General features: G+C 44.5%; 1 protein-coding gene across 4 annotated transcripts in view; it reads right to left on the reverse strand.

The window, feature by feature from the left end:
• Positions 1-3,619: 3,619 nt before the first annotated feature.
• SPIRE1 (spire type actin nucleation factor 1) overlaps positions 3,620-23,302 on the reverse strand; it is a 71,840-nt gene continuing 52,157 nt past the window's right edge. For 3 of the 4 annotated variants that reach the window (XM_068126645.2, XM_068126647.2, XM_068126648.2), the window contains 8 exons: positions 17,603-17,729; positions 17,398-17,477; positions 13,626-13,692; positions 13,249-13,388; positions 8,258-8,395; positions 7,588-7,658; positions 4,972-5,145; positions 3,620-4,783 (listed from right to left, as the gene is read on the reverse strand). In XM_068126645.2, coding sequence (XP_067982746.2) covers positions 4,543-4,783; positions 4,972-5,145; positions 7,588-7,658; positions 8,258-8,395; positions 13,249-13,388; positions 13,626-13,692; positions 17,398-17,477; positions 17,603-17,729 — 1,038 coding nt within the window. In that variant the 3' untranslated portion in view covers positions 3,620-4,542. The remainder of the gene's footprint in view (positions 4,784-4,971; positions 5,146-7,587; positions 7,659-8,257; positions 8,396-13,248; positions 13,389-13,625; positions 13,693-17,397; positions 17,478-17,602; positions 17,730-23,302) is intronic. The other variant, XM_068126646.2, reaches the window with a different exon arrangement.

Here is a 23,302-nt window from a genome sequence, read left to right on the forward strand (position 1 = left end):
CACTTTTCGCACTTGTGCTAGTGTTGCACCTTCCCCTCTTGTGTTGGTATTGAAAAACCATTGTGAAAAATCAACATGCACAAAACATTGTGCAAGCTTAGCCTTTAACCTGACAACTGCATCTCTTGGAGTTACAAAGGGGTTCACTTTTGCAGCCGCATGTGATCATTTTCAAAATGTAGTCTGGGGCAAGTTTGGCATTTTCTGGTAGATTGGTTGGGCTCAGTGACCTGTTGATTGTGTCTTCCTTCCATCCAAATTCTTCTGGGTTCAGAGCTGGCGGAGGATTTACATTGATGGTTCGCCACAAAATTGCCTGAAAGTGGGCCCTCTTCACATTTTCAATAAATGCTTTTGTCGTTGGCGGAAGAGCAGCCAGGTTTGGTGCAGACATATGACCTTTTCCATTCTTTTTCCCCCATACAAGCAGCCTTGTGTGTGACATGTCCATGTCCTCAGCTAGAGGCTGAGATGAAGCCAGTGGCTTGATTAATGACTTGTTGGAGCGGTGCGTCCACATTGCCGATGGCCGATAATTCATATCCAGCTGTCAGGGCTTTGATTACAGAGCCTTTTCCAATGCCAAAGTAACATGCTACAGTGTCACATCCTGATATGGCATGGGCAGGTAAAAGGTTCTTTACAATTTCTTGATGCTGAGCCAGTGTTGACGATGTCCACTATTGCCCTTTCCTTGCTTGGGGATTCCATGGCCAGTGGTACTTCCAGTCTTGCCAATTGGTAATCATGAAGTGGCAATACGAACACATCCAACCACAGAGACTTGATGGGCTTCTCCAGCACACTCCAAGACTTGTTGGACAATGATGATATCGGCTTCTTCATGATGAGTCTCTCGATCGTACCGGCTCCTTCTTTCTTCCTTCTTGATTTCGATGGGACAAGGGTCCTCCCCTGTCACAACCAACTTGTGTTTCTCCGTGCTCCGTAGATGGAAAAGCCTGTCCTGAGTCAGTTCATCACATAATATTCGGATACGCTGTTTCTTGTTTTTAACAGATGACAAGACAACCTTCTGGGCTGGAAGCTTCATTGTCCGTAGCAGATGATGTTTCCTGCTAACCCCCGTCTCCCTGCCATCCCTCGTGACGGACTTTATACTGTACTCATGGTACCTGTCAAAGATGAGGTAAATGTCACTGTCTGTCAAGTATGAAGTTATCCGCTTCTTGACATTCGCAATGAAATCGGCTACTGTGCCATCTGCTGGCCAATGGATGGTCCAAAGAAGGGCTGATCCATCTATGACAGTGACGTTTGCATCACCGGCATTCCTCCTGGAGACTTCAACCTGGAGCAACCTCTTGAGTGTGGACTTGTCTTTACAAATCCGCATTCCATCCTTCGTGAACATTGCAGTTGGGACAGGTGCAAGCTCATAGGAAAGGACATCCTTCACGTCAATATCGCAGTCACTAGATAACAATGCGATGACCCTTAAGTAGATGGCATTCATATCATAGACTTTGGAGTCACCAACTTGGACAGATTTGCTTGTTGCTGCCATAGTCACCACTTTCTTGGGGATGGTATTGTAAAATCCCTCAGGCCAGGTCTTCTCAAAATCTTCTAACATTGCCTCTCCAATGTTCACAGCATTGTCTACATTGACAGATGGTGGAGCTAGCTTCCCGCTGATAATGTTGACAACAGTACTCCCCCCTGGATGTGCCTTGGGATCCAATGGATGAAGGCATGTGTCGAGTTTCTTTCAAAGTCCAGCCCTGTCCTTGGCATCTGCTTCTATCCTTGCCTTGGCCTCCTCCTTGTGATACAGTTGAACTGTGGTGGTATTCGTCTCCTCTTCCATTTTCCTCATATCTGACTTAAATTTGATGCATTTGATGAGTATTCACCATGAAATTATGGGAAGTTCCCATTTTTTCATGATTTGGGCGCATATCGCATGAAGGGGTTAATATCTTGAGTTGCCCAAGGGATCTCACCGGGCACCCTCCTAAACTTAATGAGCTACCCCCAGGCTACAAGAAACAGCAAAGATAAAAAACTTTATCCAACAAAACCAGGTTCACCAAAATTCAGGCTTTTGGCCCCCGGACTACGAGTGATGCAAAACCACTTTCCACACTTGTGCAAAACCACTTTCCCCACTTGTGTTAGTGTTGCAAAACTACTTTCCACACTTGTGCTAGTGAGGCAAAACCACTTTCCACACTTGTGCTGGTGATGCAAAACCACTTTGCGCACTTGTGCAATCTGTCCTTTGAGATCGAGGGTCAACAACCATTGCTGTGAGATGAGCAGAAGCATGTCCGGAGTTGAATGACTCGGACGGAATCCAACTGATGGTCAGAGATCAGGTTGTTTGAAAACGGCAAAGAATTGACGTCCCACTATTAATTTGCAAATGGTCACTGGCGTTGACACCAATACTAATTTTTATTACACATCCTAGGCATCAAAAAGCTACGTATATCGAACAAAGAGTTTCCGCCATCAGAGAATTTAAATCACATCAGATTTGGCAATAAATGTGAATTGTTGCTCCCAGCTTGCCGGCTCGATGACAGAAGACTGTGACTTTTGATGGATTCTGTGACTTTGCTTGTGGTTGTAATTAAGCTCATGGGCCTATAGTTGGTATTGTCTCTTTTTGCGCCCTTCACACTTTTTATGTTTAACCTGAACTTACCCATGGTATATATCACCGAGCCTCACTCAGGTACAAAATTGTGATTTAGAGCCGGTTAGGATTTGCTGCTCAGTGCAAAACCATTTTGGGTTGTGGTTTGAAAGATTCATCACCTTGAGGACAATTAACAGCTCTTCAGTCAAAAGCTCAGATTGCATCACAACTTCCTGCATTTCCAATGAAATGTTTGTTTGTTTTTAAATTAAAATAGTTCAAGACTATTGGATGTTTAATGAATATTTGAGGGTTATTAAAATTGCATGTAGTCAATGCAATCGACCCTAAAATAAAATTATGGAGCAGGTTTATCCATCTGGAATGAAGCGCGACTTATCCCCAGTGCAAATTCCAGCAACACTTTGTATCCCCGAGAATGAAAATGCTGCAAAGGATTGATAGAAAACTCCAGTGTGAAAATATCCATGTATGGTCAACAAAACGAATGGTATTGTGATTGTTCCAGGAACTTGGGCATTGTTGTATGAACTGAAATCTGATTAGTCGATTATAAATTCCAAGCCGAAGCTTTGACAAAGTTTGCTTGTTTATTGCAGTTGGCACCCTGTTGATGGACGTCACACAAATTGCCACCATTTTCACATTATAAATAGCTGAGACGATCTACTTCAAGCCTTCCAAAAAATGGCCAGAGCTACCTTTATGTGCACTTTCAATGCTGCTTATACTAACTAAATTTTTATTTTTGACACTTTGCCTATTTTGGTATTTGGTGAAAACCTCATTCTTTACTCATCATTTACCCATATCCAGACATGCCAAACGGAGAGTGAGGGAGGAGCGCGGGTTAGATGGAAAATGTATTTTCAGCTGGCTGAATGCAATGAAATGTTGTGAATGAATCATGTTGTGAATGTTGTGAATGAAATGTTGTGAATGAAATGTTGTGAATGAAATGAATCAATCGTTAAAAAGGACAAGTCAAAATTATTGTTAGTGCTTTAATACTGTAATTGGTTAACAAAAAAAAGTGGAATTCACTGGACATGTACAAAGCCACAACTGAATCTGCAGAGATTAGAATAAATTAAAAAGAAAGTTTTTATTATCTCCTTCCGTGGCAATAAGCATGCATAAATTAGCATGAGCGTTAGTCACAAGAAGCTTGTTTGTGGAGTACTTAAAAAAAAAAAAAATGAACGCCTTGCATCTCAAAGTGCCTGTTACACAAGTTTTTCAACTCAAGCTGAATTCTCCAAAAAACGATAACAAAAGTGCCATTCATTTGCTTGGTTGTATAAAAATAATTTACAATAAATTATTACCAGAAAGGTTTGCAGTTGTTATTTTATAATAGGCATTCCTATGTACTGCATTTATTTGGAATTACAATGCTTGGCTGAGCCTCGACTAGTATGAAATAACTGCAATTGATGTGTATCCTTCATTTACGAGCTGAACACCAAATTACATCCACGGTTAGGAGTTTGGTGACTCGGGACAAGCATCCGGCTTAATGCTGGGTCATGCTCGTCGTCCGGCCGAATGATCCATGCGAGAGTAGCGCCATTTACGATCATCCTTTTACTGGCACGTGCAATGTTACGTTGGACGGATAAGCTCACCGGTGCACGCGCCAGTTGGGGATCAACCGATACCCGTGCCTGCGCCGATTAGAGAGTAGTTGAAGATTAAGTCATTCCGAGACGCACGTAGTTCAGAATTTGCGAAGGTAAGACCGAGCAAGGCCGAGTTCGCTCGGCGTAAGGGAACGCGATACGTCTCGCATCGCAGCAAACAAACAATTCTCACGACGTCCCGAAGGACTATCTCACATTCGTTCAGCAATCGTGAAAAAGTCTCACCCAGCACCTTCTGACATGTCCACCTGTGGTTGTGTTGACTTCGTATTACACATTGCCACAGCTCCCATCTCGGCTGGGACAAACCTTGCTGCGGAGAGACGGCCTAACGGTGCGCTTCGCTCGCCACTGGTCCCAAGATGGCCGGCAACCGACAGACTGGCCGCTCTTGTTACTAGATGCTATGACGTCGTGCACAAAACCTTGGCATACAGTGCAGACGTCACTCTGTGGCCATTCCGCTGACAGGCTGCTGGTGTACGATGTAGAGGAATTCACGTCAGCTGGACTGGGAATGTGAACAAAAGGAGGACATCGTATTGTATTGCTCGTCTAACAACAACAACATCTAACAACAACAAGACGACGAGCAAATTTTGTGAAAGAAAGCTGTTACACATTAACATCAAGTCGTTTTTCTCCAAAGTTAACCTCAAGACATTGCAGATACTGAAGCAAGCGGCAGAAAAACAATACCTCATACGGTTTGAATGACGACTACGAGCGGAAGTCGTTTGTGAACCTGCGGAAGTCGTTTGTGAACCTGCGGCAGATGCTTGGCACTCCGACGTTGCCAATACGCCGATGGGAATCCGTTCAGCGTGCTTGTGAGGAAGGCGCATCTTCTTACAGCACTGAGCACACACCGGACTGTGGGAAAGGAAGACAGGTACATGATGCGTGTCCTGTTCACTGCCCCTGATATAACATTTAACCTTAAAACTGTAATCTGTACTGCTTTCATCAACATAGAGCACACCAATACACACATCCTCATGTCGGCACGGGATTGCAGCAAAAACAGCCCATGGGATAACTGATGTCCTTTTTTTTTTCATGAACAATCTGAATGAAATCCAAGCCAAACCAGGTTCTTAGACAACAGGCATCGATTGATCGGATTGATTGGCCCGTATTTGAAGACCAGTTTGAAAACAGTTTCATGGGTGTCAGTGGTTCTTTCCTAGTGAGTCCTTCAGTTAAGATCATGATACATTTGAAACGGCATAATCTCTGACCATCAGTTTGGTTTCTGTCCCGGTCATGCAACTCTGGACGTGCTGCTGCACCTCTCAGCAATGGTTGGAGGCCCTAAATCACAAGAGGTCAGCACAATCTCTTTGGACATATCAGGCATTTCGACATGGTCTGGCATCCTGCTTTGCTTGGCAAGCTTTCTGCCTGTGGCATACAAGACTACCTTCTTTCCTGTATTTCAGATTTCCTCCAATCACGCAGCCAATGTGTCGTCTTCAATGGAACCCTTTCCACTCCTCTTCTAGTGGGGGCTGGAGATGCCTACGGCATTGTCTTGGATCGAGTCTTGTTCCTCGTCGATATTGATGACCTCTCTGATGCGTTGGAAAACCGTTCTTCCTTTATGCAGACGACTCCACATTGCAATGCGCAGTACCCACAATCCACTGCGTGACAGACTGCAGCTGTATCTCACTTTGCTGATCTCGAATCGATTATATTCTGGTGTGATAAATGGAACATGTCCTTCAGTCCTTGACAAATATCACCGTTCACATTGTTCTTCTGGAAGGATCGACAAACTAACCCACCTCTCTATTACCATTGGAAGCCACTGGAAGAGGTTCTCTTGAACTTCAAGGCCGCACCAATAGGACGTGACCTTTCCTGGGCAACCACATAAAGCTGGCTTCCAAAGACAGCTGCAGACTGGGCATCGTTGGTCAATCCAAGTCGTTCTTTGGAAGGCCGGAGCATTTCCATAGTCTACAAAGCCTTTGCCACAGCTCAATGGAGTACTGCTCTTCACTATGGGCTGGTGACCCAGCCTCACATCTGTGGCATCTCAAGCTCTCAACATTATTGGAATCTTCAGTGATGAGGCTAAAGCACAAGGTCTGCTGCTTTCACATTCAAGCAGGTCACTGGTCTTTGCTGCCTCTTTAATATTGCGCTGTCTGCTCTGTCATCCGACCTTTTCCAGCAACTTGTTGATGCACTTGTTCTTCCATTAATCCCCTTAAGGTTAAACTTCCAAAATCCAGGTTGACTGCACACAACTCATTTGTGCCTCGCTTCTCTCAATTATGGATCTGCCTTCCAAATGCCATTCTCTCCCACTCTCCCACTCTCCCCGCCTTCAAGCAGGACCTCTGGTTAACCCCCCGTCATGACCCATGATGTTTAGTGCCTTCATTAACCATTCCTAATCTAACTCTTGTACCTGTTGGTTTCAGTGGTTCCTCCCATTCTCTCCTTTTCTGTTCATTTATTCCTTTGCTAACCGTGCCCAAATGTTATACCACTACCCCAATGTCAGTTCAACCTTGCTCTTCCATGAGCCTCACTCGAAAAGCAAAAAGGGATCGAACTGAGAGTGGGCCACAATTCGATACAATATGCCCTGGTGTTGGGCTAGCGGCTAGGGTGCCGGCTTAGTATCCTAGGATCCTGGGTTCGAATCCCGGTCGATCGCTGAATTAATGCCAGGGAGGTTGACTCAGCCTGTCGTCCTTCCGAGGTCGGCTAATTGAGTACCAGTTCACTGGTAATTCCCTGTTTGTCGTAAAAGGCGACAAAAAGGGTTGGCGGCAGGAAGGGCATCCGGCCGTAAAACATTGCTTCAAAAAGGGGACCGAAAAACAACAACAACCACGGTCCCCAAAAAAGGCCAACCCCCGCTTTGCGGGGGGGAAATGGCCCCTAAAGGTTTTTTTTTTTTTTTTTTTTTTTTTTAAATGCAAGGGAATCAAAAGGAGACAGAATGCGGATGAAGAAATGGTAACCTACAAGTAAAATAGGGTTATTGGGGGTATAAAAGAGTAGCATGATGTACGACAGATGGTGCACTATCTGCTTGAAGCACGGAGGGATGAGCTTGAAATGCGGCAAGCAATTCCGGCTGAATGTCATCACATTTTCAAACGGATGCACAAAGTGGATGTAAACGACACAACGGATCATGGTGAAGGCAAGAAAGCAGCAAAGTGACAAGTGTGCAGTAAAACTACAGTCAGTCATGGGAAATGGCTAATTCGTAGATCCAACGCAAAATTGCACCACTGAACAGGCATGGTGCAACATGCCTACCTCACCAGATGGTTCAGCAAGCAATACCTTTTGCAAAATTGGCAGGTGTATGACCAATTGAAGATGGAGAATCGTTTGTTACGGCAGCAGAAACATATCTAAAGAGAGAGGCAAGAGGGGTGGGGGGGGGGGGGGCGGGGAGGGGAGCAGTGGCGATGGAAAATGTTCATTGAAAATATTTTAAATGTTTGATGAAGATGAACCATCTATTTATTACCTATGCACAGAAAGCAGGTGAGCAATAAGGTGGATTGGGGGGTCTTGATATGTACAAGTCGCAATCCATAAATGAACCGTTTATTTGCAAATATTTACAACTAGCGTGCATACCTGTCAAGCACAGGTGATGGGATGGAATGGAATTTGATAGGGCACCAGGGCCATTACAGAATAACATAAATGGAGACGGCAACAAAACCCCTTGATGGTTGTGATTCTAGCTCCGCCCACCGGAATGCCATGACGTCATCCAGCTTTGGAAATGCCTTGAGAAAAGTCTACTTTCAAGTGGGCCAAACGGAATAAATAGAGGAGGTGTAAGTAAGTTTAGATGCCATTCGCAGAATTTCAATACTGTTAAATTATCTCAATGAAGTTTGTTGACTACGCACAAAGCAGTTAGAGGAGATTGGAAGTGCAATAAGATATGGATGGGTGGACACTCGTTTAATTTATAGGGATTCGCTGAAACACACACCTTGCCCTTTTTGAATGCATTGTACATTTCCTTGTGCTGCTGCTCCTTCTCCAGCTCTGCTTTAACGAGGACTTGGCGGATATGCATCACCTCAGCAACCGAGAGCAATACTTCATCCCCAGGCAACACAAGATCTCTCTAAGTAAAAAGTGAAAAATTTGTAGAACATAACCAAAAATATAGCAATGCACCACGTGATGCACAATCCTTCACACTCCTCCCCCCAAACTCCCCAAACACCCTCCTCCCCATCCAAGAAGGGCTGAAAACACCCAAGAACAGTGGAGTGATAGAAAAATTAAGGGTACAAGTGGAAGGAAAAGAGGGGAAGAGTGTTTGAGATGGAGGAAATTGGTAGACTTGGTGCAACCAGACTTGGTGGTGTAATGGTTTAAGCGTTTGCTCCGAGTTCGGTAGGTCGGCGGATAGAACTCCGACCGAATGATACCAAAGACTTCTAAAATGGTACGTGTTGCATTTATGTTATTCACTGCTTGAAGTTCGGCATTTAAAAGACCAGTGATATCCGTGGAACAATCCACGTTGAAAAACATACAAGTTAAAGGGAAAAAGCGAGTGTACAGAACATGTCACAAAAAGTACAAACGACAAAAAAATACTCAGAAGTATCTAAAGGTAAGGCTGCGGTAAAAGAAACTACTCGTCACTAAAAAGGTAGGCATATATATAAATGTAATATATAAATGCAATCATGGGAAAGACGTAGATTATTGCGAGTTTTGACGAGGCGGTGTATAAACCCTTTATCATTCTCGCTAAGTTGGATGACAGTGAGATTGCCACACACACAACAAACATGAAATTAAAAGTTTTTGTCATGAAAAGGTTTTTTTTTTTTCAATAGGTCTTTTTGTCACGTGAAATGATCCAAGCTCATGGGAGAGAGGTCGGTCAGACGTGGAAATCAATGGCAGGCATACAGGAACGTGTGTACCTTTAAAATTGGCTAAAACATGAATAAAAAGGACAATCAACAAATGGATATAAACTTGTCAATGTCCACAACGTGGGTGATGTAAACTGATGTATGGTCCAAACTATGGACATGAAGTAAATTGGCAAGCACGTAAACGATTTGCTAAAAAAAAACAACCCGACTCGGTATTATATATTAGACTAGCAGAAGTACCCGGCATTGCCGGTCGGGGGAGGAGGAGGGGAGGGGGAAGAGGAGGGGAGGGGAACGGGGGGGAGGGGGAGGGGGAAGGGGGGGGAGGAGGAGGGGAGGGGGAAGAGGAGGGGAGGGGAACAGGGGGGAGGGGGAGGGGGAAGGGGGGGGAGGGGGAGGGGAGGGTGTGCCCGGGGGAAGAAGGGCCCCTCCCCCCTCCCCCTTCACCTCCCTCTCTCCCCCTTCCCCCTCCCCCCCGTTCCCCTCCCCTCCTCTTCCCCCTCCCCTCCTCCCCCTTAACACCAGGGGGGTTGACTCAGCCTGTCATCCTACCGAGGTCGGCAAATTGAGTATCAGTTCACTGGTAATTCCCTGTGTGCCGCAAGAGGCGCCTAACAGGGTTGGCGGCACGAACCCGGAAGTCGGAACTCATTGCCGTCAAATAAATGTAGCATGTATGTTTCACTCTCTGTCACATGCCGTTGGTCCCATGTCAATCGGATGAAGTTGAAAAATTAACATTACGAAGTTTCTCTGGGACGTACTGATTCCGAATGATGAAGTTGAAAAATTAACGTTCCGAAATACGCTAATTACGCTAACAGAAGCGCTGGCGCTGCGAAGCGCGAGAGGGAGCGCTGCGCTCCCTCCCTTCGATTCCCTCCCTCTTCTGCTAGCGTTTCTGCGCTAATACGCTAATTTTAAAACCCGAAGTTTTTTAAAATTTAAGGTGTGCTGTAGTTGCTCTGAGACGTACTGATTCCGAATATGCCTTTGGTTTTTCTCTGCGATGAGTAGTTCTCGAGTTATAAGAGGACAAACAAACATACTTTACTGCTTTATATATATAGAAGTTGGTACGATTCGGCCAAGGAATCCCAGAGATAATTGCAATTAAATGAGCCATGACGTCACGGAACGCGCCGCCGGTAATATATTATAATTTATGGTAATCTATGCAGCACGACATGGTCATCACGGAAAACAAGGCGCCTTTGCCGGCGCACAACGGCTCTCCCAGGGTCAAACTCGGTATCGTTGTGAGCGCACGGTTCAGCCCTTCAAGAAAAAGTTTATCTTGTAAAAATCGAACCACGCGTTAAAAAGATATGACTGGTTTTGTTCGCCGGCACGTCGGCGCTCGAATCGGCTCGCGATAAAATCCAACACGTCCTTTGTCGGGGTCGTCTGAACCAACCACGGGGCCTAGAAGGCTGGGACTGGTCTCAAAAGTTAGGTCTCGATCATATCTCGTAATGCTGGGTGCACGACGCACGTCTCTGTGATAATCTTGTGGACCATGACAAGAGATCATGCGAGTCGCTCGCAACGGCTTCAAGCACTTCCGCATTCGACCATTTCAAGAACGCCATACGCCCCGCCCATCAAAGCGCGTACGTATTAAACGAACATACAGTGGCGCTAGAGGGAGCGCTGCGCTCCCTCCCTTCGATTCCCTCCCTTCGATTCCCTCCCTCTTCTGCTAGCGCTTCTGCGCTAATACGCTAATTTTAAACCCGAAGTTTTTTTTAAATTTAAGGTGTGCTGTAGTTGCTCTGAGACGTACTGATTCCAAATATGCCTTTGGTTTTTCTCTGCGATGAGTAGTTCTCGAGTTATAAGACGACAAACAAACAAACATACTTTACTGCTTTATATATATATATAGATAAGAGCACAGACGGTATTATATATTAGATGAGAGCACAGATGGTATTATATATCAGATAAGAACACATACGGTATTATATATTAGACTAGCAGAAGTACCCGGCATTGCCGGGCGGGGGAGGGGAGGGTGAGGGGAAAGGAGAGGGGAGGGGAACGGGGGGAGGGGAGGAGAGGGGGGGGGGAGGGGAGAAGAGGGGGGAAGGGGAGGGGGGAGTCTAGGGGGAGGGGGGAGTGGAGGGGAGATGGGGAGAGGGTAGGGGAGAGGGTAGGGTGGAGGGGGAAGGGAGGGGAAAAGGGAGGGGGGAGGGGGAGGGAGGGGGGAGGGGGAGGGGGGGAGAGGGGGAAGGGGAAGGGGTAGGGGGGAAAGGAAGGGGTAGGGGGAAAGGGAGGGGTAGGGGGGAAAGGGGGAGGGGAGGGGGGAAGGGGGGAGGGGAGGGGGGAAGGGGGAGGGGAGGGGGGAAGGGGGAAGGGAAGGGGGAGATAGACAAGACGATGTGCTGGGGCGCCGTCTTGGGCCCAACAGAGATATCTGAAGACACCACGAAACTGTCGCTCAATGTTCTCCTCCAGCTGCGGTAAAACTTCATCATTGATCATCTGCAGATACCTGTTACCATTGACATTCCTTTGAAAGAAAAATGGTCCGATCACCTGACCACTTCCACAAAGTCCCAACCAAACAGTCCACTTTTGTCGATTCATGTTGGTGTCAAAATTAAATTCCGGAGGTTGTCCTGTCGGTGCATATTCAAGAACAATATGGGTATTGACCTTGCCGTCCATGGCAAAAAGCAGTTTCGTCGCCGATAACGAGATACCGCAGGAAATTGACATCTGCTTCGCAATGTGCTATCAACCATCTGGCAAGCACCAGCCTCCTGGCAAAATCCCATGGCGTAAGTTGATGCCGGATATGAATCCGATATGGATGTTGGTGGAGGTCCAGTCTTGTGATTCGGTTGAATGTTGCCGAAAGCAATCCCGTCCCATTTCGTCTTGCGCTGGTATCCCGAGGATGCTCCAAAACTTGCTGCCTTACTGCTGCAATGTTCATTTCCGATCGCCCAGTGCGCCTCCTACCAGAATTCTCCTTGTTGCGGTTGAGGCTAGTGCCATGCTCTTGGTATTTTCTAACATTCGCCCAGATGGTTTTGGCTGCTGGAGGCTCCCGTTCTGGGAAACGTTCCCTGAACGCATCACGAGTTTGCTGCAAATTTCCAGTTTGGTGAAAGGTTGTAATCACGAAGGTCCGCTGTTCCGTCGTAAGTTGAACCATCTTTTCAATGACTCGGACTGTCTCTAAACCCATACACTGCAGGCCCATCTTAAATACCCATCTTAAACAAAGGATGATGCAACCGACGATTACCAGACCAGCTTAACAATTTTACATAATCAACTTGGCATTCGACAAGTAATGCGTCCATTTAAAACTGTCTTGCCAAATTAAATTAGCGACAAATGAGGAGATTAAAATTAAAATTAAAATGAGGAGATTAAATTAGCCAAACTTGTAAAAATGCGATTTGAACTCGTCATTTTCAATGAACATGTACTTGGTCATGTGTGACAGCAATGATGCATGAAAGGCATCAATGGAAAGCTGAGGATCTCCTCATGATTGGTAAACCACATGCAAATTGTCAAACTAAATAACCTTTGCATATTAACCCTTTGAATTCGGATTACCTTTTTTTTGATACGCACTGTATATTAGATAAGAGCACAGACGGTATTATATATTAGATAAGAGCACAGACGGTATTATATATTAGATAAGAGCACAGACGGTATTGTATATTAGATGAGAGCACAGACGGTATTATATATTAGATGAGAGCCCTTTTATAGGTTGGCATGCATTGGGATGAGGTATTTCCTCCTTTGGAAATGCCCCAATGAGTGTGGTGAGAAAGGCGGCGCCGTTGTTGCAACGTTGCTGGCAATGAGAGAGCCACAGGAAGTGACGGCACTTACCCCGAAAGCTCAGTGGCTGTTTGTCTCATCTGTCATGTCTGGTGTGTCTGTGTGTCTGTGTGTCTGTGTGTGTGTGTGTGTGTGTGTGTGTGTGTGTGTGTGTGTAAAAAAATTAATGGTAGAGGACTTTGGAGGTTGGTATAAAGCGGACACAATTGCATGGACACAGCTGGAGGTAATAAAAAGACAGAACAATCTTTGGTGAGAAACTGACCAGAGACTCTGAATTATTCCGCCGGTTCTCGGAGTCAAATGATTGGTCTGCATCCATGAACTTCTCGATTGAATGCCTCCGAGCCGTGGGTGCACGGCGCTGCGGTTGAGGAGTAGCAGAAACGGGCCTGGCACGCCGGCCTGTAAGGCACAGTGAAAAATAATTAAATAAAAGACAGCATTTGCCTCTGTTACCTTAATCCCTTCTCCCTTTTTCTCTCAACATGGCCTATATGCTTTATTGAATGCAAGTGCAGCATTGCTCAAACAACCTATCAATCAATACATCTACATTTATTTCATGCCCCATTTCGTTCCACTTGTAACTTCCAATTTCCTGCAAAACTTAAGCTTTTCCCAATGTGAATGCCAACTTACCATGCAGAGCTAAAGGAGGAAGTAGCCCAAGTGGAGATTCTGGGGAGAGGTCTTCTTCTGAGCTGTCCTGGTTGATGAAAATGAAGAGTTGGACATGTGACAAGTGGACAGCAACGAATGAAATACAAAAGTTGAAGACCCAACTGCTTGGCTAAGGTACCATCATGACATCATCATCGGAGTTACTGTATCTCAATGCAGTCAGGCCTGTGGCCTCACAGCACTCTGGTGCTGTGCTAACATATTCAACTAAAACTTGGTACATAGCCTTATTATGACAAGTTACAAAACAAATTCGAGTTTCAGGGTGTTTCGTCAATTTCCCACAAATAACATTCATTGGGACCGTTAGGGGACATGTATTGAAGGCAATTCTCACTGTGCGCTTCTTTATATTTTTCTCCATCTCCAGCTCTACCAGGTAGCAACCATTCATTCAGGAACACATTTCTGGTTGCACTTTCTATGCATGATCTTTATGATCACCTCTGCTCCTTTGTTCATCTTTGCAAACTGTGGAATCACCTTCCTGAGTACCGTCATGTTCTCCCTAAAATCCCTCAAGACAGCATCGTATTGCCATCTTGTGTCTCTCCAACACCTACCCATGGAGCTTTTCCATTCATGCAAATCCCAAACTTGTTTGTCTGGATTCTCCCTTGTCCACATGTTCCTCTAAATCCCATCATCAACTTCTCAACATTCCATCCTATGTTCAGTCCTTCCACAAGTCTTGACCTCTAAATCAATTAGTCGATCAATACAAGTGCACTTGGCAGTTCTTGATACACTTCAGAAACACGAGTGTTGTTCTCGAGGATATAAAGTACCAAGATTCCAATAATTTTACACATTGTAGAAAGCGATTAAAAGGAAAAAGGTCATGGAGGAAATTAAAATGAGGAGAGGGAGATAGATTGGGCGTGTACTGTGTCTGGAAAACAATATCACAAAAAGAGTAATTGTGTTGGAAGCCTGAAGGTCGAAGGAGGGTAGGACGACCCAGAGAAAAGACCTGGTGGTGTACAGTGCAAAACGAGCTGATGGAGCTGGAAAGCACTTGAATAGCGATTAGTCAGTGGACCTAGGACAGACAGAAGTGTCTGTATTGAGATACCGTGAGACCTTCAACGTCCACCAACGAAAGCTGGCAGATGAGATGCCCAGTTTAACGTCGCTTTGGAGGGACGACACACATTGACGAATCACCCACCCTGCCAGCGAAACACCAGGATGACGGTTTATAGCTTGGCCGGGAATCAAACCCAGGCTAGACAGCTCAGAGGGGCTGTGTGTACCTCTCAGCTATCCTGTGATCCCTACAATACGTAGCCTTACAATACGGAGAGGAAATATATTAGGTAAGTTGCTTCAAACGAATCCAAACCTACGGAAAAATTAAAAAAAATTCAATCTGACAAACAATTAAACCTGAGCAGTGTATAGGGCCGACTGCTGCTTTGATTGCTCCTCAATTTATTTTCAATTCCAAGATATGCAGCGATATCTTTTCTGTTGAGAAATATGATTATTTTAAATTTTGACCCTACTCAATACATCTATAGATACAATAATGCAATGTGAGTAGATACGAGTACATACAATAATACACTGTTTGTGTAACATTTCGTCCACTCATTAAAGGCATCATTCGGCAGCCATGTTGGTCTTATGCAAAGGAAAAGACTTATTCGGAGTGGTCATATTCACAATTGCCTGCCCTCCCTACAACTTTTCTCTTCAGTATAAAACGACCAATGGGACTGTTAAAATGATCCTCAAATATTGAAAGGTTGCAGCTCATCTGCATATTGGCCTTTGTAATGATATAGGCTTCGTGCTTCAGGTCTGGTAAGTGCAATTGGAATCTATCCGAGCTATACAAGCATAATGTATTTATTATACTAGTGAGGTACCCGTGCCACGCACGGGTGGGAGGCCGGAAGCAAACAGACAATGCAGAAACGGCGAATGCTAAAGTATGAAACCAATAAATTCCACATTCCTGTAGCACCTTCAGTCACATGTCAGACATGGACAGCAAGTTCGTGAAGGACTTCCATGAAAAACGTACCCGTTCGCAAACAAACGGGTATGTTTGTTCCATACCCAGTCAATGGCGAATCTGCATATTGCGATCTGCGAATTTCACATTTAGAAAGTAGAAACCGTCATGGCATTTCGTCATTCACTTGAACTCGATATCTTTTTTCATTCCAAACAGCATAACTCCAATCACAAATTAAATAGCATTAAAAAAAAAAATTAACTTTTAACAACATTCGTGACATAAACAAATATTTAAATCCTGATGTGAAGTTCCGTACGGTTGGGTGAATACAATTACTTATTCAAAATCGTAATTGTATTCACTCAATTCCAACCATCAATTGATACTTTAACAAAATACTACTTTAAATGACGGTTGTCATTTATTTGGGATATTATCAAACCAGCTCATTGCCGTAATCTGTCCACTTCCGCATTTGCGGCAGGTTCGTAATTCATCAGGATTTTCCTCAATTCCGCCATGAAATGTTCATGAAATACTGTTCAGCCGTTTTTAATTTTCATGTCATGTTCCTTTGGTGAATTATCATAGGATTTTACTGCAGGGGTTCCAGGAAATCGTTGCGATCGGTGCAGCCGTTTTTGCGGTACCCGGGACAATAATGTTAGGCAGGAGTCCAAACATGAAAATGCTGGAGACCAAAGCTGAAATTGGAAAAACAATATAGCTTATTTTACTCCAGGGGGTCCCAGGATTACCCACCCAAAATATCGTTGCGATCGGTTCAGCCGTTTTTTGCGGTACCTGGGAACGGACGGACAGACGGACAGACATCTGGTGAATTATAGGAAGATGTGTACGTCGGCAGTGAAAATGTTTTTGCTTCAAATGTGGGGTTTTTTTTTTTTGGGTGATAGAAACAGCTGTCTGTTTCCATCTATTTTATATTTACACAACTCCACCAGGGACTACACCAGAAAACCCATGGCATCGATTACAAGGGCCTTTGTCCGAGTAATCTCACGACATTGTGTAAAAAAAACAACACAACCTCTGTCATTATTTACTTTTAACGATGTGTATAAAGCAAGTCCCTGAGGCAGCGCCACCTTGCTTCGGTGGAACGTTTGAGCCTGCTATGCGACGTGCTGGTACTTCCTCACGCCCGACCCGCAAATAGCGATTCAAAACCGAGCGATGTGGGGTGCTATCCGTGCAGACACTAATCTTCCCAAACCCACGACATGCAGACTAAGCCGTTTGCATATTTGCCAATATCGAGAAGAAAATGTGGTAGGATGTAAAGGATCCGCGTTGCAAGGGAGCAAAGTGATGGAGAGGTTGGATTCGGACTTTCCACGTGAAATATAAACTAAGGTACCAATATGAAGCGAGGATGTGTTGCGATATCTTTACTCTTAAGAAATACGATTTTATTATTATTTTTGACCTCTTTCAACCAGCACAGTAATAAAAGCCTTACTTTTCCCCCCTTTTTCTATCGGGGTATTTTTCCCATTGGCTTTCACCTAGGTTTTTAATATTCCATAAACCATTTGTATCAACAAAACAACCTTTTCCAAAACAAAACTCATCAAACCTGAATGTGCCTTTTACAAGGGCAGTTTCAAAATAACGAAGTGATCAAAGCCATCAAGTATAACCAAGATGGCTGATGCACTTGAATGGTATAAATTATCCTGCACTGCTCAAAGAGAGAAGTGTTGAGATAAAATCAAGCTTGGCCTGGTTGTTCCTTACATCTGGTTCCAACTCTGCTAGAGTGGGTGCTTTGAGCAGAACTCGCTTGCGGCCTGGTTTCCCCTTGGCAACATTCACCTCTAGACAGGAGAAGACAAAGTGGGGAATGTAATATTAATGGAACAAAGGTCAGAGAATGTCATGGAGGTATTAAAGACAGAGCAATAATTTATGTATATTGCGCAGAAGGGTGGAGACCACATACCTGAATGGCTGCGCTGCAATAAAGGCGAGACAGGTCGCAGTCTGTGATCACCGCGAATCTCATCAAGCATTTGTTCATGGAGGCTGCGAGGTCTCGGTGTCGGGTGTCGCAAGCGCCGCTCCACCGCCTTCAAGAAGAATTTTTTTTCTTTAGATTTCACAAAAGGTTGAATATAATGAGGCTTGTGTTACCATATATTGCAGAGAGAAAGTATTGCTTTTGGGTCCTTTCTCTGTGTCTGTCTGCACAGAATGTGGCTATTAATTACATACTATTGAAATGTGAAGATGTTTATTCATTATATACTGTTGAAGTATGTCTTAATTATGTACTATTGAAATGTGAGTACATCTCACAAATTACATACTATTGTAATGCAAGTGCATCCATTAATTATGCACGATTGAAATGTGTGTATGTCTATTACGTACTATTAAAATACGAATACCTCTATTAATTACATACTATTGAAATGTGAGTACGTCGATTAATTACATGCTATTGAAATGTGAGTACATATGAGTTACTTACACTAGAAACGCAAATACGTCGACATATTATGTGCTATTGAAATAAGAGTACATCTTTTAATTACGTACTATTGCAATGTGAGTACATCTTCTAATTACATAGAATTGAAATGGTACATCTACTAATTACGTAGTATTGAAATGAGTACATCTACTAATTACGTAGTATTGAAATGAGTACATCTATTAATTATGTACTACTGAAATGTGTGCATGTCTATTAATCACATACTATTGAAATGAGTACATATCCTAATTACACAACATTGAAATGCGAGTACATGCATTAATTATGCACAATTGAAATGTGAGATTCATTCAATCATTCATTCATTCTATTACGTACTATTGATATGTGAGTGCATCTATTAATTACTATTGAAATGTGAGTACATCTATTAATTACTATTGAAATGTGAGTACATCTATTAATTACTAATGATATGTGAGTACATCCATTAATTATGCATGATTGAAATGTGCGTAAGTCTATTAATTACATCCCCTCAAAGTGAGAGTACTGTTTGTCTATTACATACCATTGAAATGCGAGTACATCTATTAATTGCGTACTATTGAAATGTGAGTATGTCTATTGCGTACAATTGAAATGTGAGTATGTCTATTGCGTACTATTGAAATGTGAGAATGTCAATTGCGTACTATTGAAATGTGAGTGTGAGAAATGTGAGTACAATTGCGTACTATTGAAATGTGAGTATGTCTATTGCGTACTATTGAAATGAGTACATCTATGAATTACATCGTATTGAAATGAGAGTACATCTATTATTTGCGTACTATTGAAATGTGCATATGTCTATTACGTACTATTTAAAAGAGTGCATCTAGTAATTACATACTATTATTAAATACATACTATTGAAATGTATGTTTATTGATTACATACTATTGAAATGTATGTTTATTAATTACGTACTATTGAAATGTATGTTTATTAAATACATACTATTGAAATGTATGTTTATTAAATACATACTATTGAAATGTGAGTATTTCTTTTAATTACGTACTATTGAAATGTATTGTTACGTTTGTGGGGGTAGGAGATGAAATACCTTAGTGAAGTCATGAATGGAGAGTTTAGAATGGAACGTATGCCGCGAAGAGGAAGAATCTCTATTAAGTAGGCCGACTGTGCGGGCAAGAGCGTTTGCATGTCGACATACGGTTTTGTGCTAGTTAAATAGGGCTTATGGTTAATTAATCCCGAGTATGTAACGCCTCCTGTAATTTTCCCTTTGTTTTTATAAAATTCACTCGGCCAGCCATGCACTCGGCACATTGCCACAACCATACTGACAAGCTCGACAGAAACCCAGCACATTTGCCAATCAGCAAGTAAACCCCGACGTCATCCCAACATTCCCGAACAGAGATTAGACTCCACCCCCCGACGACTCGTGACAGGGAGGCCACGCCTCGACCATCATTGGGCGTCAAGCAAGGCCGCAAGACCCCGCCCTGAAGACGATGATTGGTCATGGCCATGGACTGATGTAATGGGACATCAGGATTGGTCGGGGAGTGACGTCAGCGAGGGACAAAGGGGGTGCACCCCCCTCTCTCACTCTCTCTGGTGCTGGCGTGCGTGGCGAACAGTTGTAATTGTTTTGCCTCTCCTTGGTCCTGGCAATTGGATCGGGCAGTTGCTTTTGTTCTTTGTCCCAGGCTTGGCTGTTCCTGGCCCGTGCACGATCGTGGAGAGGACGAGGAAGAAGCGGACTCGCTCTCTCTCTCTTGTGCCAGCTTTGGGATTGAGCGGGGGGAAAGGGGGATGCGGGGGGGGGGGGGGGGTCGAGTAATAACCCCATGGCGGCCATCCGATTAGATAAGGCATCGGGCCTTTCCCGCGCGCGCGAAAAGATAATCCCTGCCAAGTTTCGAAATACGCCTCGGAGGTAAAGCAACATTCGGCTGTCTGCCGCCTGTGATCTTAATCACTGGCGACACGACAGTATGTTTATCAAATACATCATTTTGAAATGTAAGTATTTCTATTAATTAGGTACTATTGAAATGTATGTTTATTAAATACATACTATTGAAATGTGAGTATTTCTATTAATTATGTACTATTGATATGTATGTTTATTAAATACATACGGGAATGACGGGATGCGAGACGTTTACATGAATGGAACGAAAGCAACACCGGTTTATTCTGAACCCACGACAAAAACATGACAGTAAATTCAACAAATATGAATTTAATGAAAACAAACCAAAGAATAAAATGAATGGTGAGGTAAACGAATTGAAATTCCTACTTTGATTATCCTCCAGCAGTCTCGAATACACACACAGGGAAAAGATAACAAAATAAAATGTTTCCTTTTTATAGTGCACTTAGCTCGTCGTCCCAACGAGTTCGTTGGAGTGCATTTTATAGTGCATCTTCCCGCCTGCGGGCTTGGATGCCCGAACACGTAGGTGGGAAGATGGCGACGTGTTGAGCACCACGCGCCAAAAAGCGCTCGGCAATGAGGCGGGGGACGAGCACTACCCGCAATCCCTTTTCCTCAACCACGGACTCCGCTTTACACTCCTATGGTCCTTTCTGCCACGAAGCACAGTTTCCTGCTCCTCCACCAAGCTCTCCGTCCACGCTCTCCTCCCTCGCAAAGTCAAGATCCCACAGAACCAAAAATGGCGAGCGTCCTGTTAGTTTTAGACCAACCAAGCACACTCCTCTTCTTTACTCCTGAGAACCAATCGCATCGTTGGCCTCCCCACCCACATCCCGAAGTTGAGGTCACGAAGAGATTCACTTACCTTGGCAGCGTTATTCATGTCTCCACATGTTGCGAGCCAGAGGTTGATAGACATCTGGGTCAGGCCTGGGGAGTCATGGATTCACTGGATCATGGGGTGTGGCACGGTCGGTATCTATGCAGGAGGACGAAAGTCAGAGTCTTTAAGTTGTTGGTGCTTCCAGTTTGGCTCTACGGATGTGAGACTTGGACCCTTACCAAGGGCCAAAGAATGAGACAATGCCGTTGGAACCAAGATTTCGGGGAATCCTTGACTATCGCTGATCGGACTTCGTGTCCAACGAGCAGTTGCTGAGTGAAACTCAGATGAGATTTGTTTCCTGTATGGTCCGTGAGCGTCAGCTGCGGCTGTATGGACATGTGGCTCGTTTTCCGGACCCTGATCCAGCTCACCAGATACTCTCAGCTAGGGAGCCTCGTGAGTGGAGGAGGCCAACGGGCCATCCGCATGCCTCGTGGTTGCAGCAGGTTGATCGGCATCTCAAGGAGATAGGGATGGGCCAGGCATCAGCCTGGGGGGTGGCCAGACGGAGGCCCCTGGAATACCGTCGGAAAGTGGATGTGGTGACACGCTGCTCCAGCACATGCTCCCATAGCTGACCTGACCTTAGTCTGGGAACCTGCTTGCTTGCAGTGGGCGGTTGCTGCTGTTGTTTGAAGGAGGTTTTTGCATGGCCGGTCGAGTCAGCGAAAACGTAAAGAGAAAATTACAGAGGGGAAATCATGTACTGGGGAAAATTAGCCTTAATCCCTACAATAATTAGCACTGCTTCACCCCTCATGTGAAGACATAAACAATCTTAAGCTACAGTTTCCCTACTTACTGTACATCGAGGTTTCTCCTACGCATCCACGGTAAATGCTCCAACTATACATACAGTCCTACCTTCCCTACGGTAACCTTTCACCGACCCCCATAAACGTAACGTACTATTGATATTGTTACGGACTCGGCCTTAATGATTGTGGTTATGAGTATTGTTGCTGGTTCGAAGTATTCTAGATATTAGGCTTATTGTGACTTAAGGGAAAGGGTTGTTGTGAGTAAAAGATTTAAAAGCGCTCTTGGTAAAATGTGGCCAGAAATCCAGATCGAGACCGGAAGAGGTGGAGCGAAGAAAAGGAGGTGGGAGGAGATCAAAAAGAGACGTGGGGTTTGAAGCTCCGGGCCGAGCGTTCGACGTACTGGGCGAGGGAACTTTGCGTCCTTGAAGGGAAGTTCGGTCGATAAGAAATATCGCCGGAGTGTGTGGAGTCGGTGTCGTCGGGAATTCTCCTTGAGGTTCCGGAGGATCCAGGCCTTGAGAATCCGGGTTGGAGCGAAAGCCGTCCGTCATCTTGGCCACGCGAGCACCCGGCCGTGCACCGGCTTTCGTCGTGTCAGCTGGACATTATTCCCTGGTGGATTGCCGGGAACGGCTGTGCCAGAAAGGGACACGTGAGAATTATACAGAGGCTCGCAGGTGGAACCGCAACGTGTACGTCGGAGCGCATCTTTGTGAGGTTCCTCGCCACCGCTGTGCTGCTGGGGGCGGAGCACGTGACCTCGGGGTCGTCTCGCTCGTCCACGCCTCAATTGACCACCGGGCCTTGACTCCCCGATCGCGGGAGCGCACAGAGACATTGGGACTTCGCCTTGGAGGAGAGCAGAGACATTGGGGGAGGTGCCGTGAGTGGGTTTAAGGGGATTGACAAGGATATTATCGTAAGATTTGAAAGTAGGGGTGATTGCCCCATTGCTGTATGGCTTTGTGTGTGATTTACAATATAGTATGGTTTGCTTATAACTTGGTGTGGTTGCACCATTGGTTCGGCTGTTTCATTTGCTGGTTCCATTGAGGGACGTTATCTGCTGGGTTTCAACCAGGGATAACATCTTTCTGCCGGGGACCCTCTCGGGGTTCGGAGGCCTACCGAGACCGGGGGTAAGGGGGGGGACCCCGTAACAATATGTATGTTTATTAAATACATACTATTGAAATGCGAGTATGTCTATTGGTACTATTGAAATGAGAGCACATCTATTAATTGCGTACTATTGAAATGTGATTACTTCTATGAATTACTGACTCTTGAAATGCAAATACGTCTTTATTATGTACTATTGTAATGTGAGTACATCTAATTACATACCATTGGAATACGAGTATGTTTACTAATTACATTAAGTACTATTGAAATGTGAGTATGTCTTAATTACGTCCAATTGGAACTATGTCTAATTACGTATTATTGGAACATGAGCAGCTTTATCAATTCCGTATAATCTGTATAATAAAACCGAAAAACATGCTGTTTGGTTGTCCAATACCAATGTACAATTGGAATGCGAGTACGTCTAAAGTATGCACTACTGTATTGATGTGAGTATGTCT

This window comes from Myxine glutinosa, chromosome 10 (assembly GCF_964187855.1).
Source record: "Myxine glutinosa chromosome 10, kmMyxGlut1.1, whole genome shotgun sequence".
Classification (NCBI taxonomy): Eukaryota; Metazoa; Chordata; class Myxini; order Myxiniformes; family Myxinidae; genus Myxine; species Myxine glutinosa.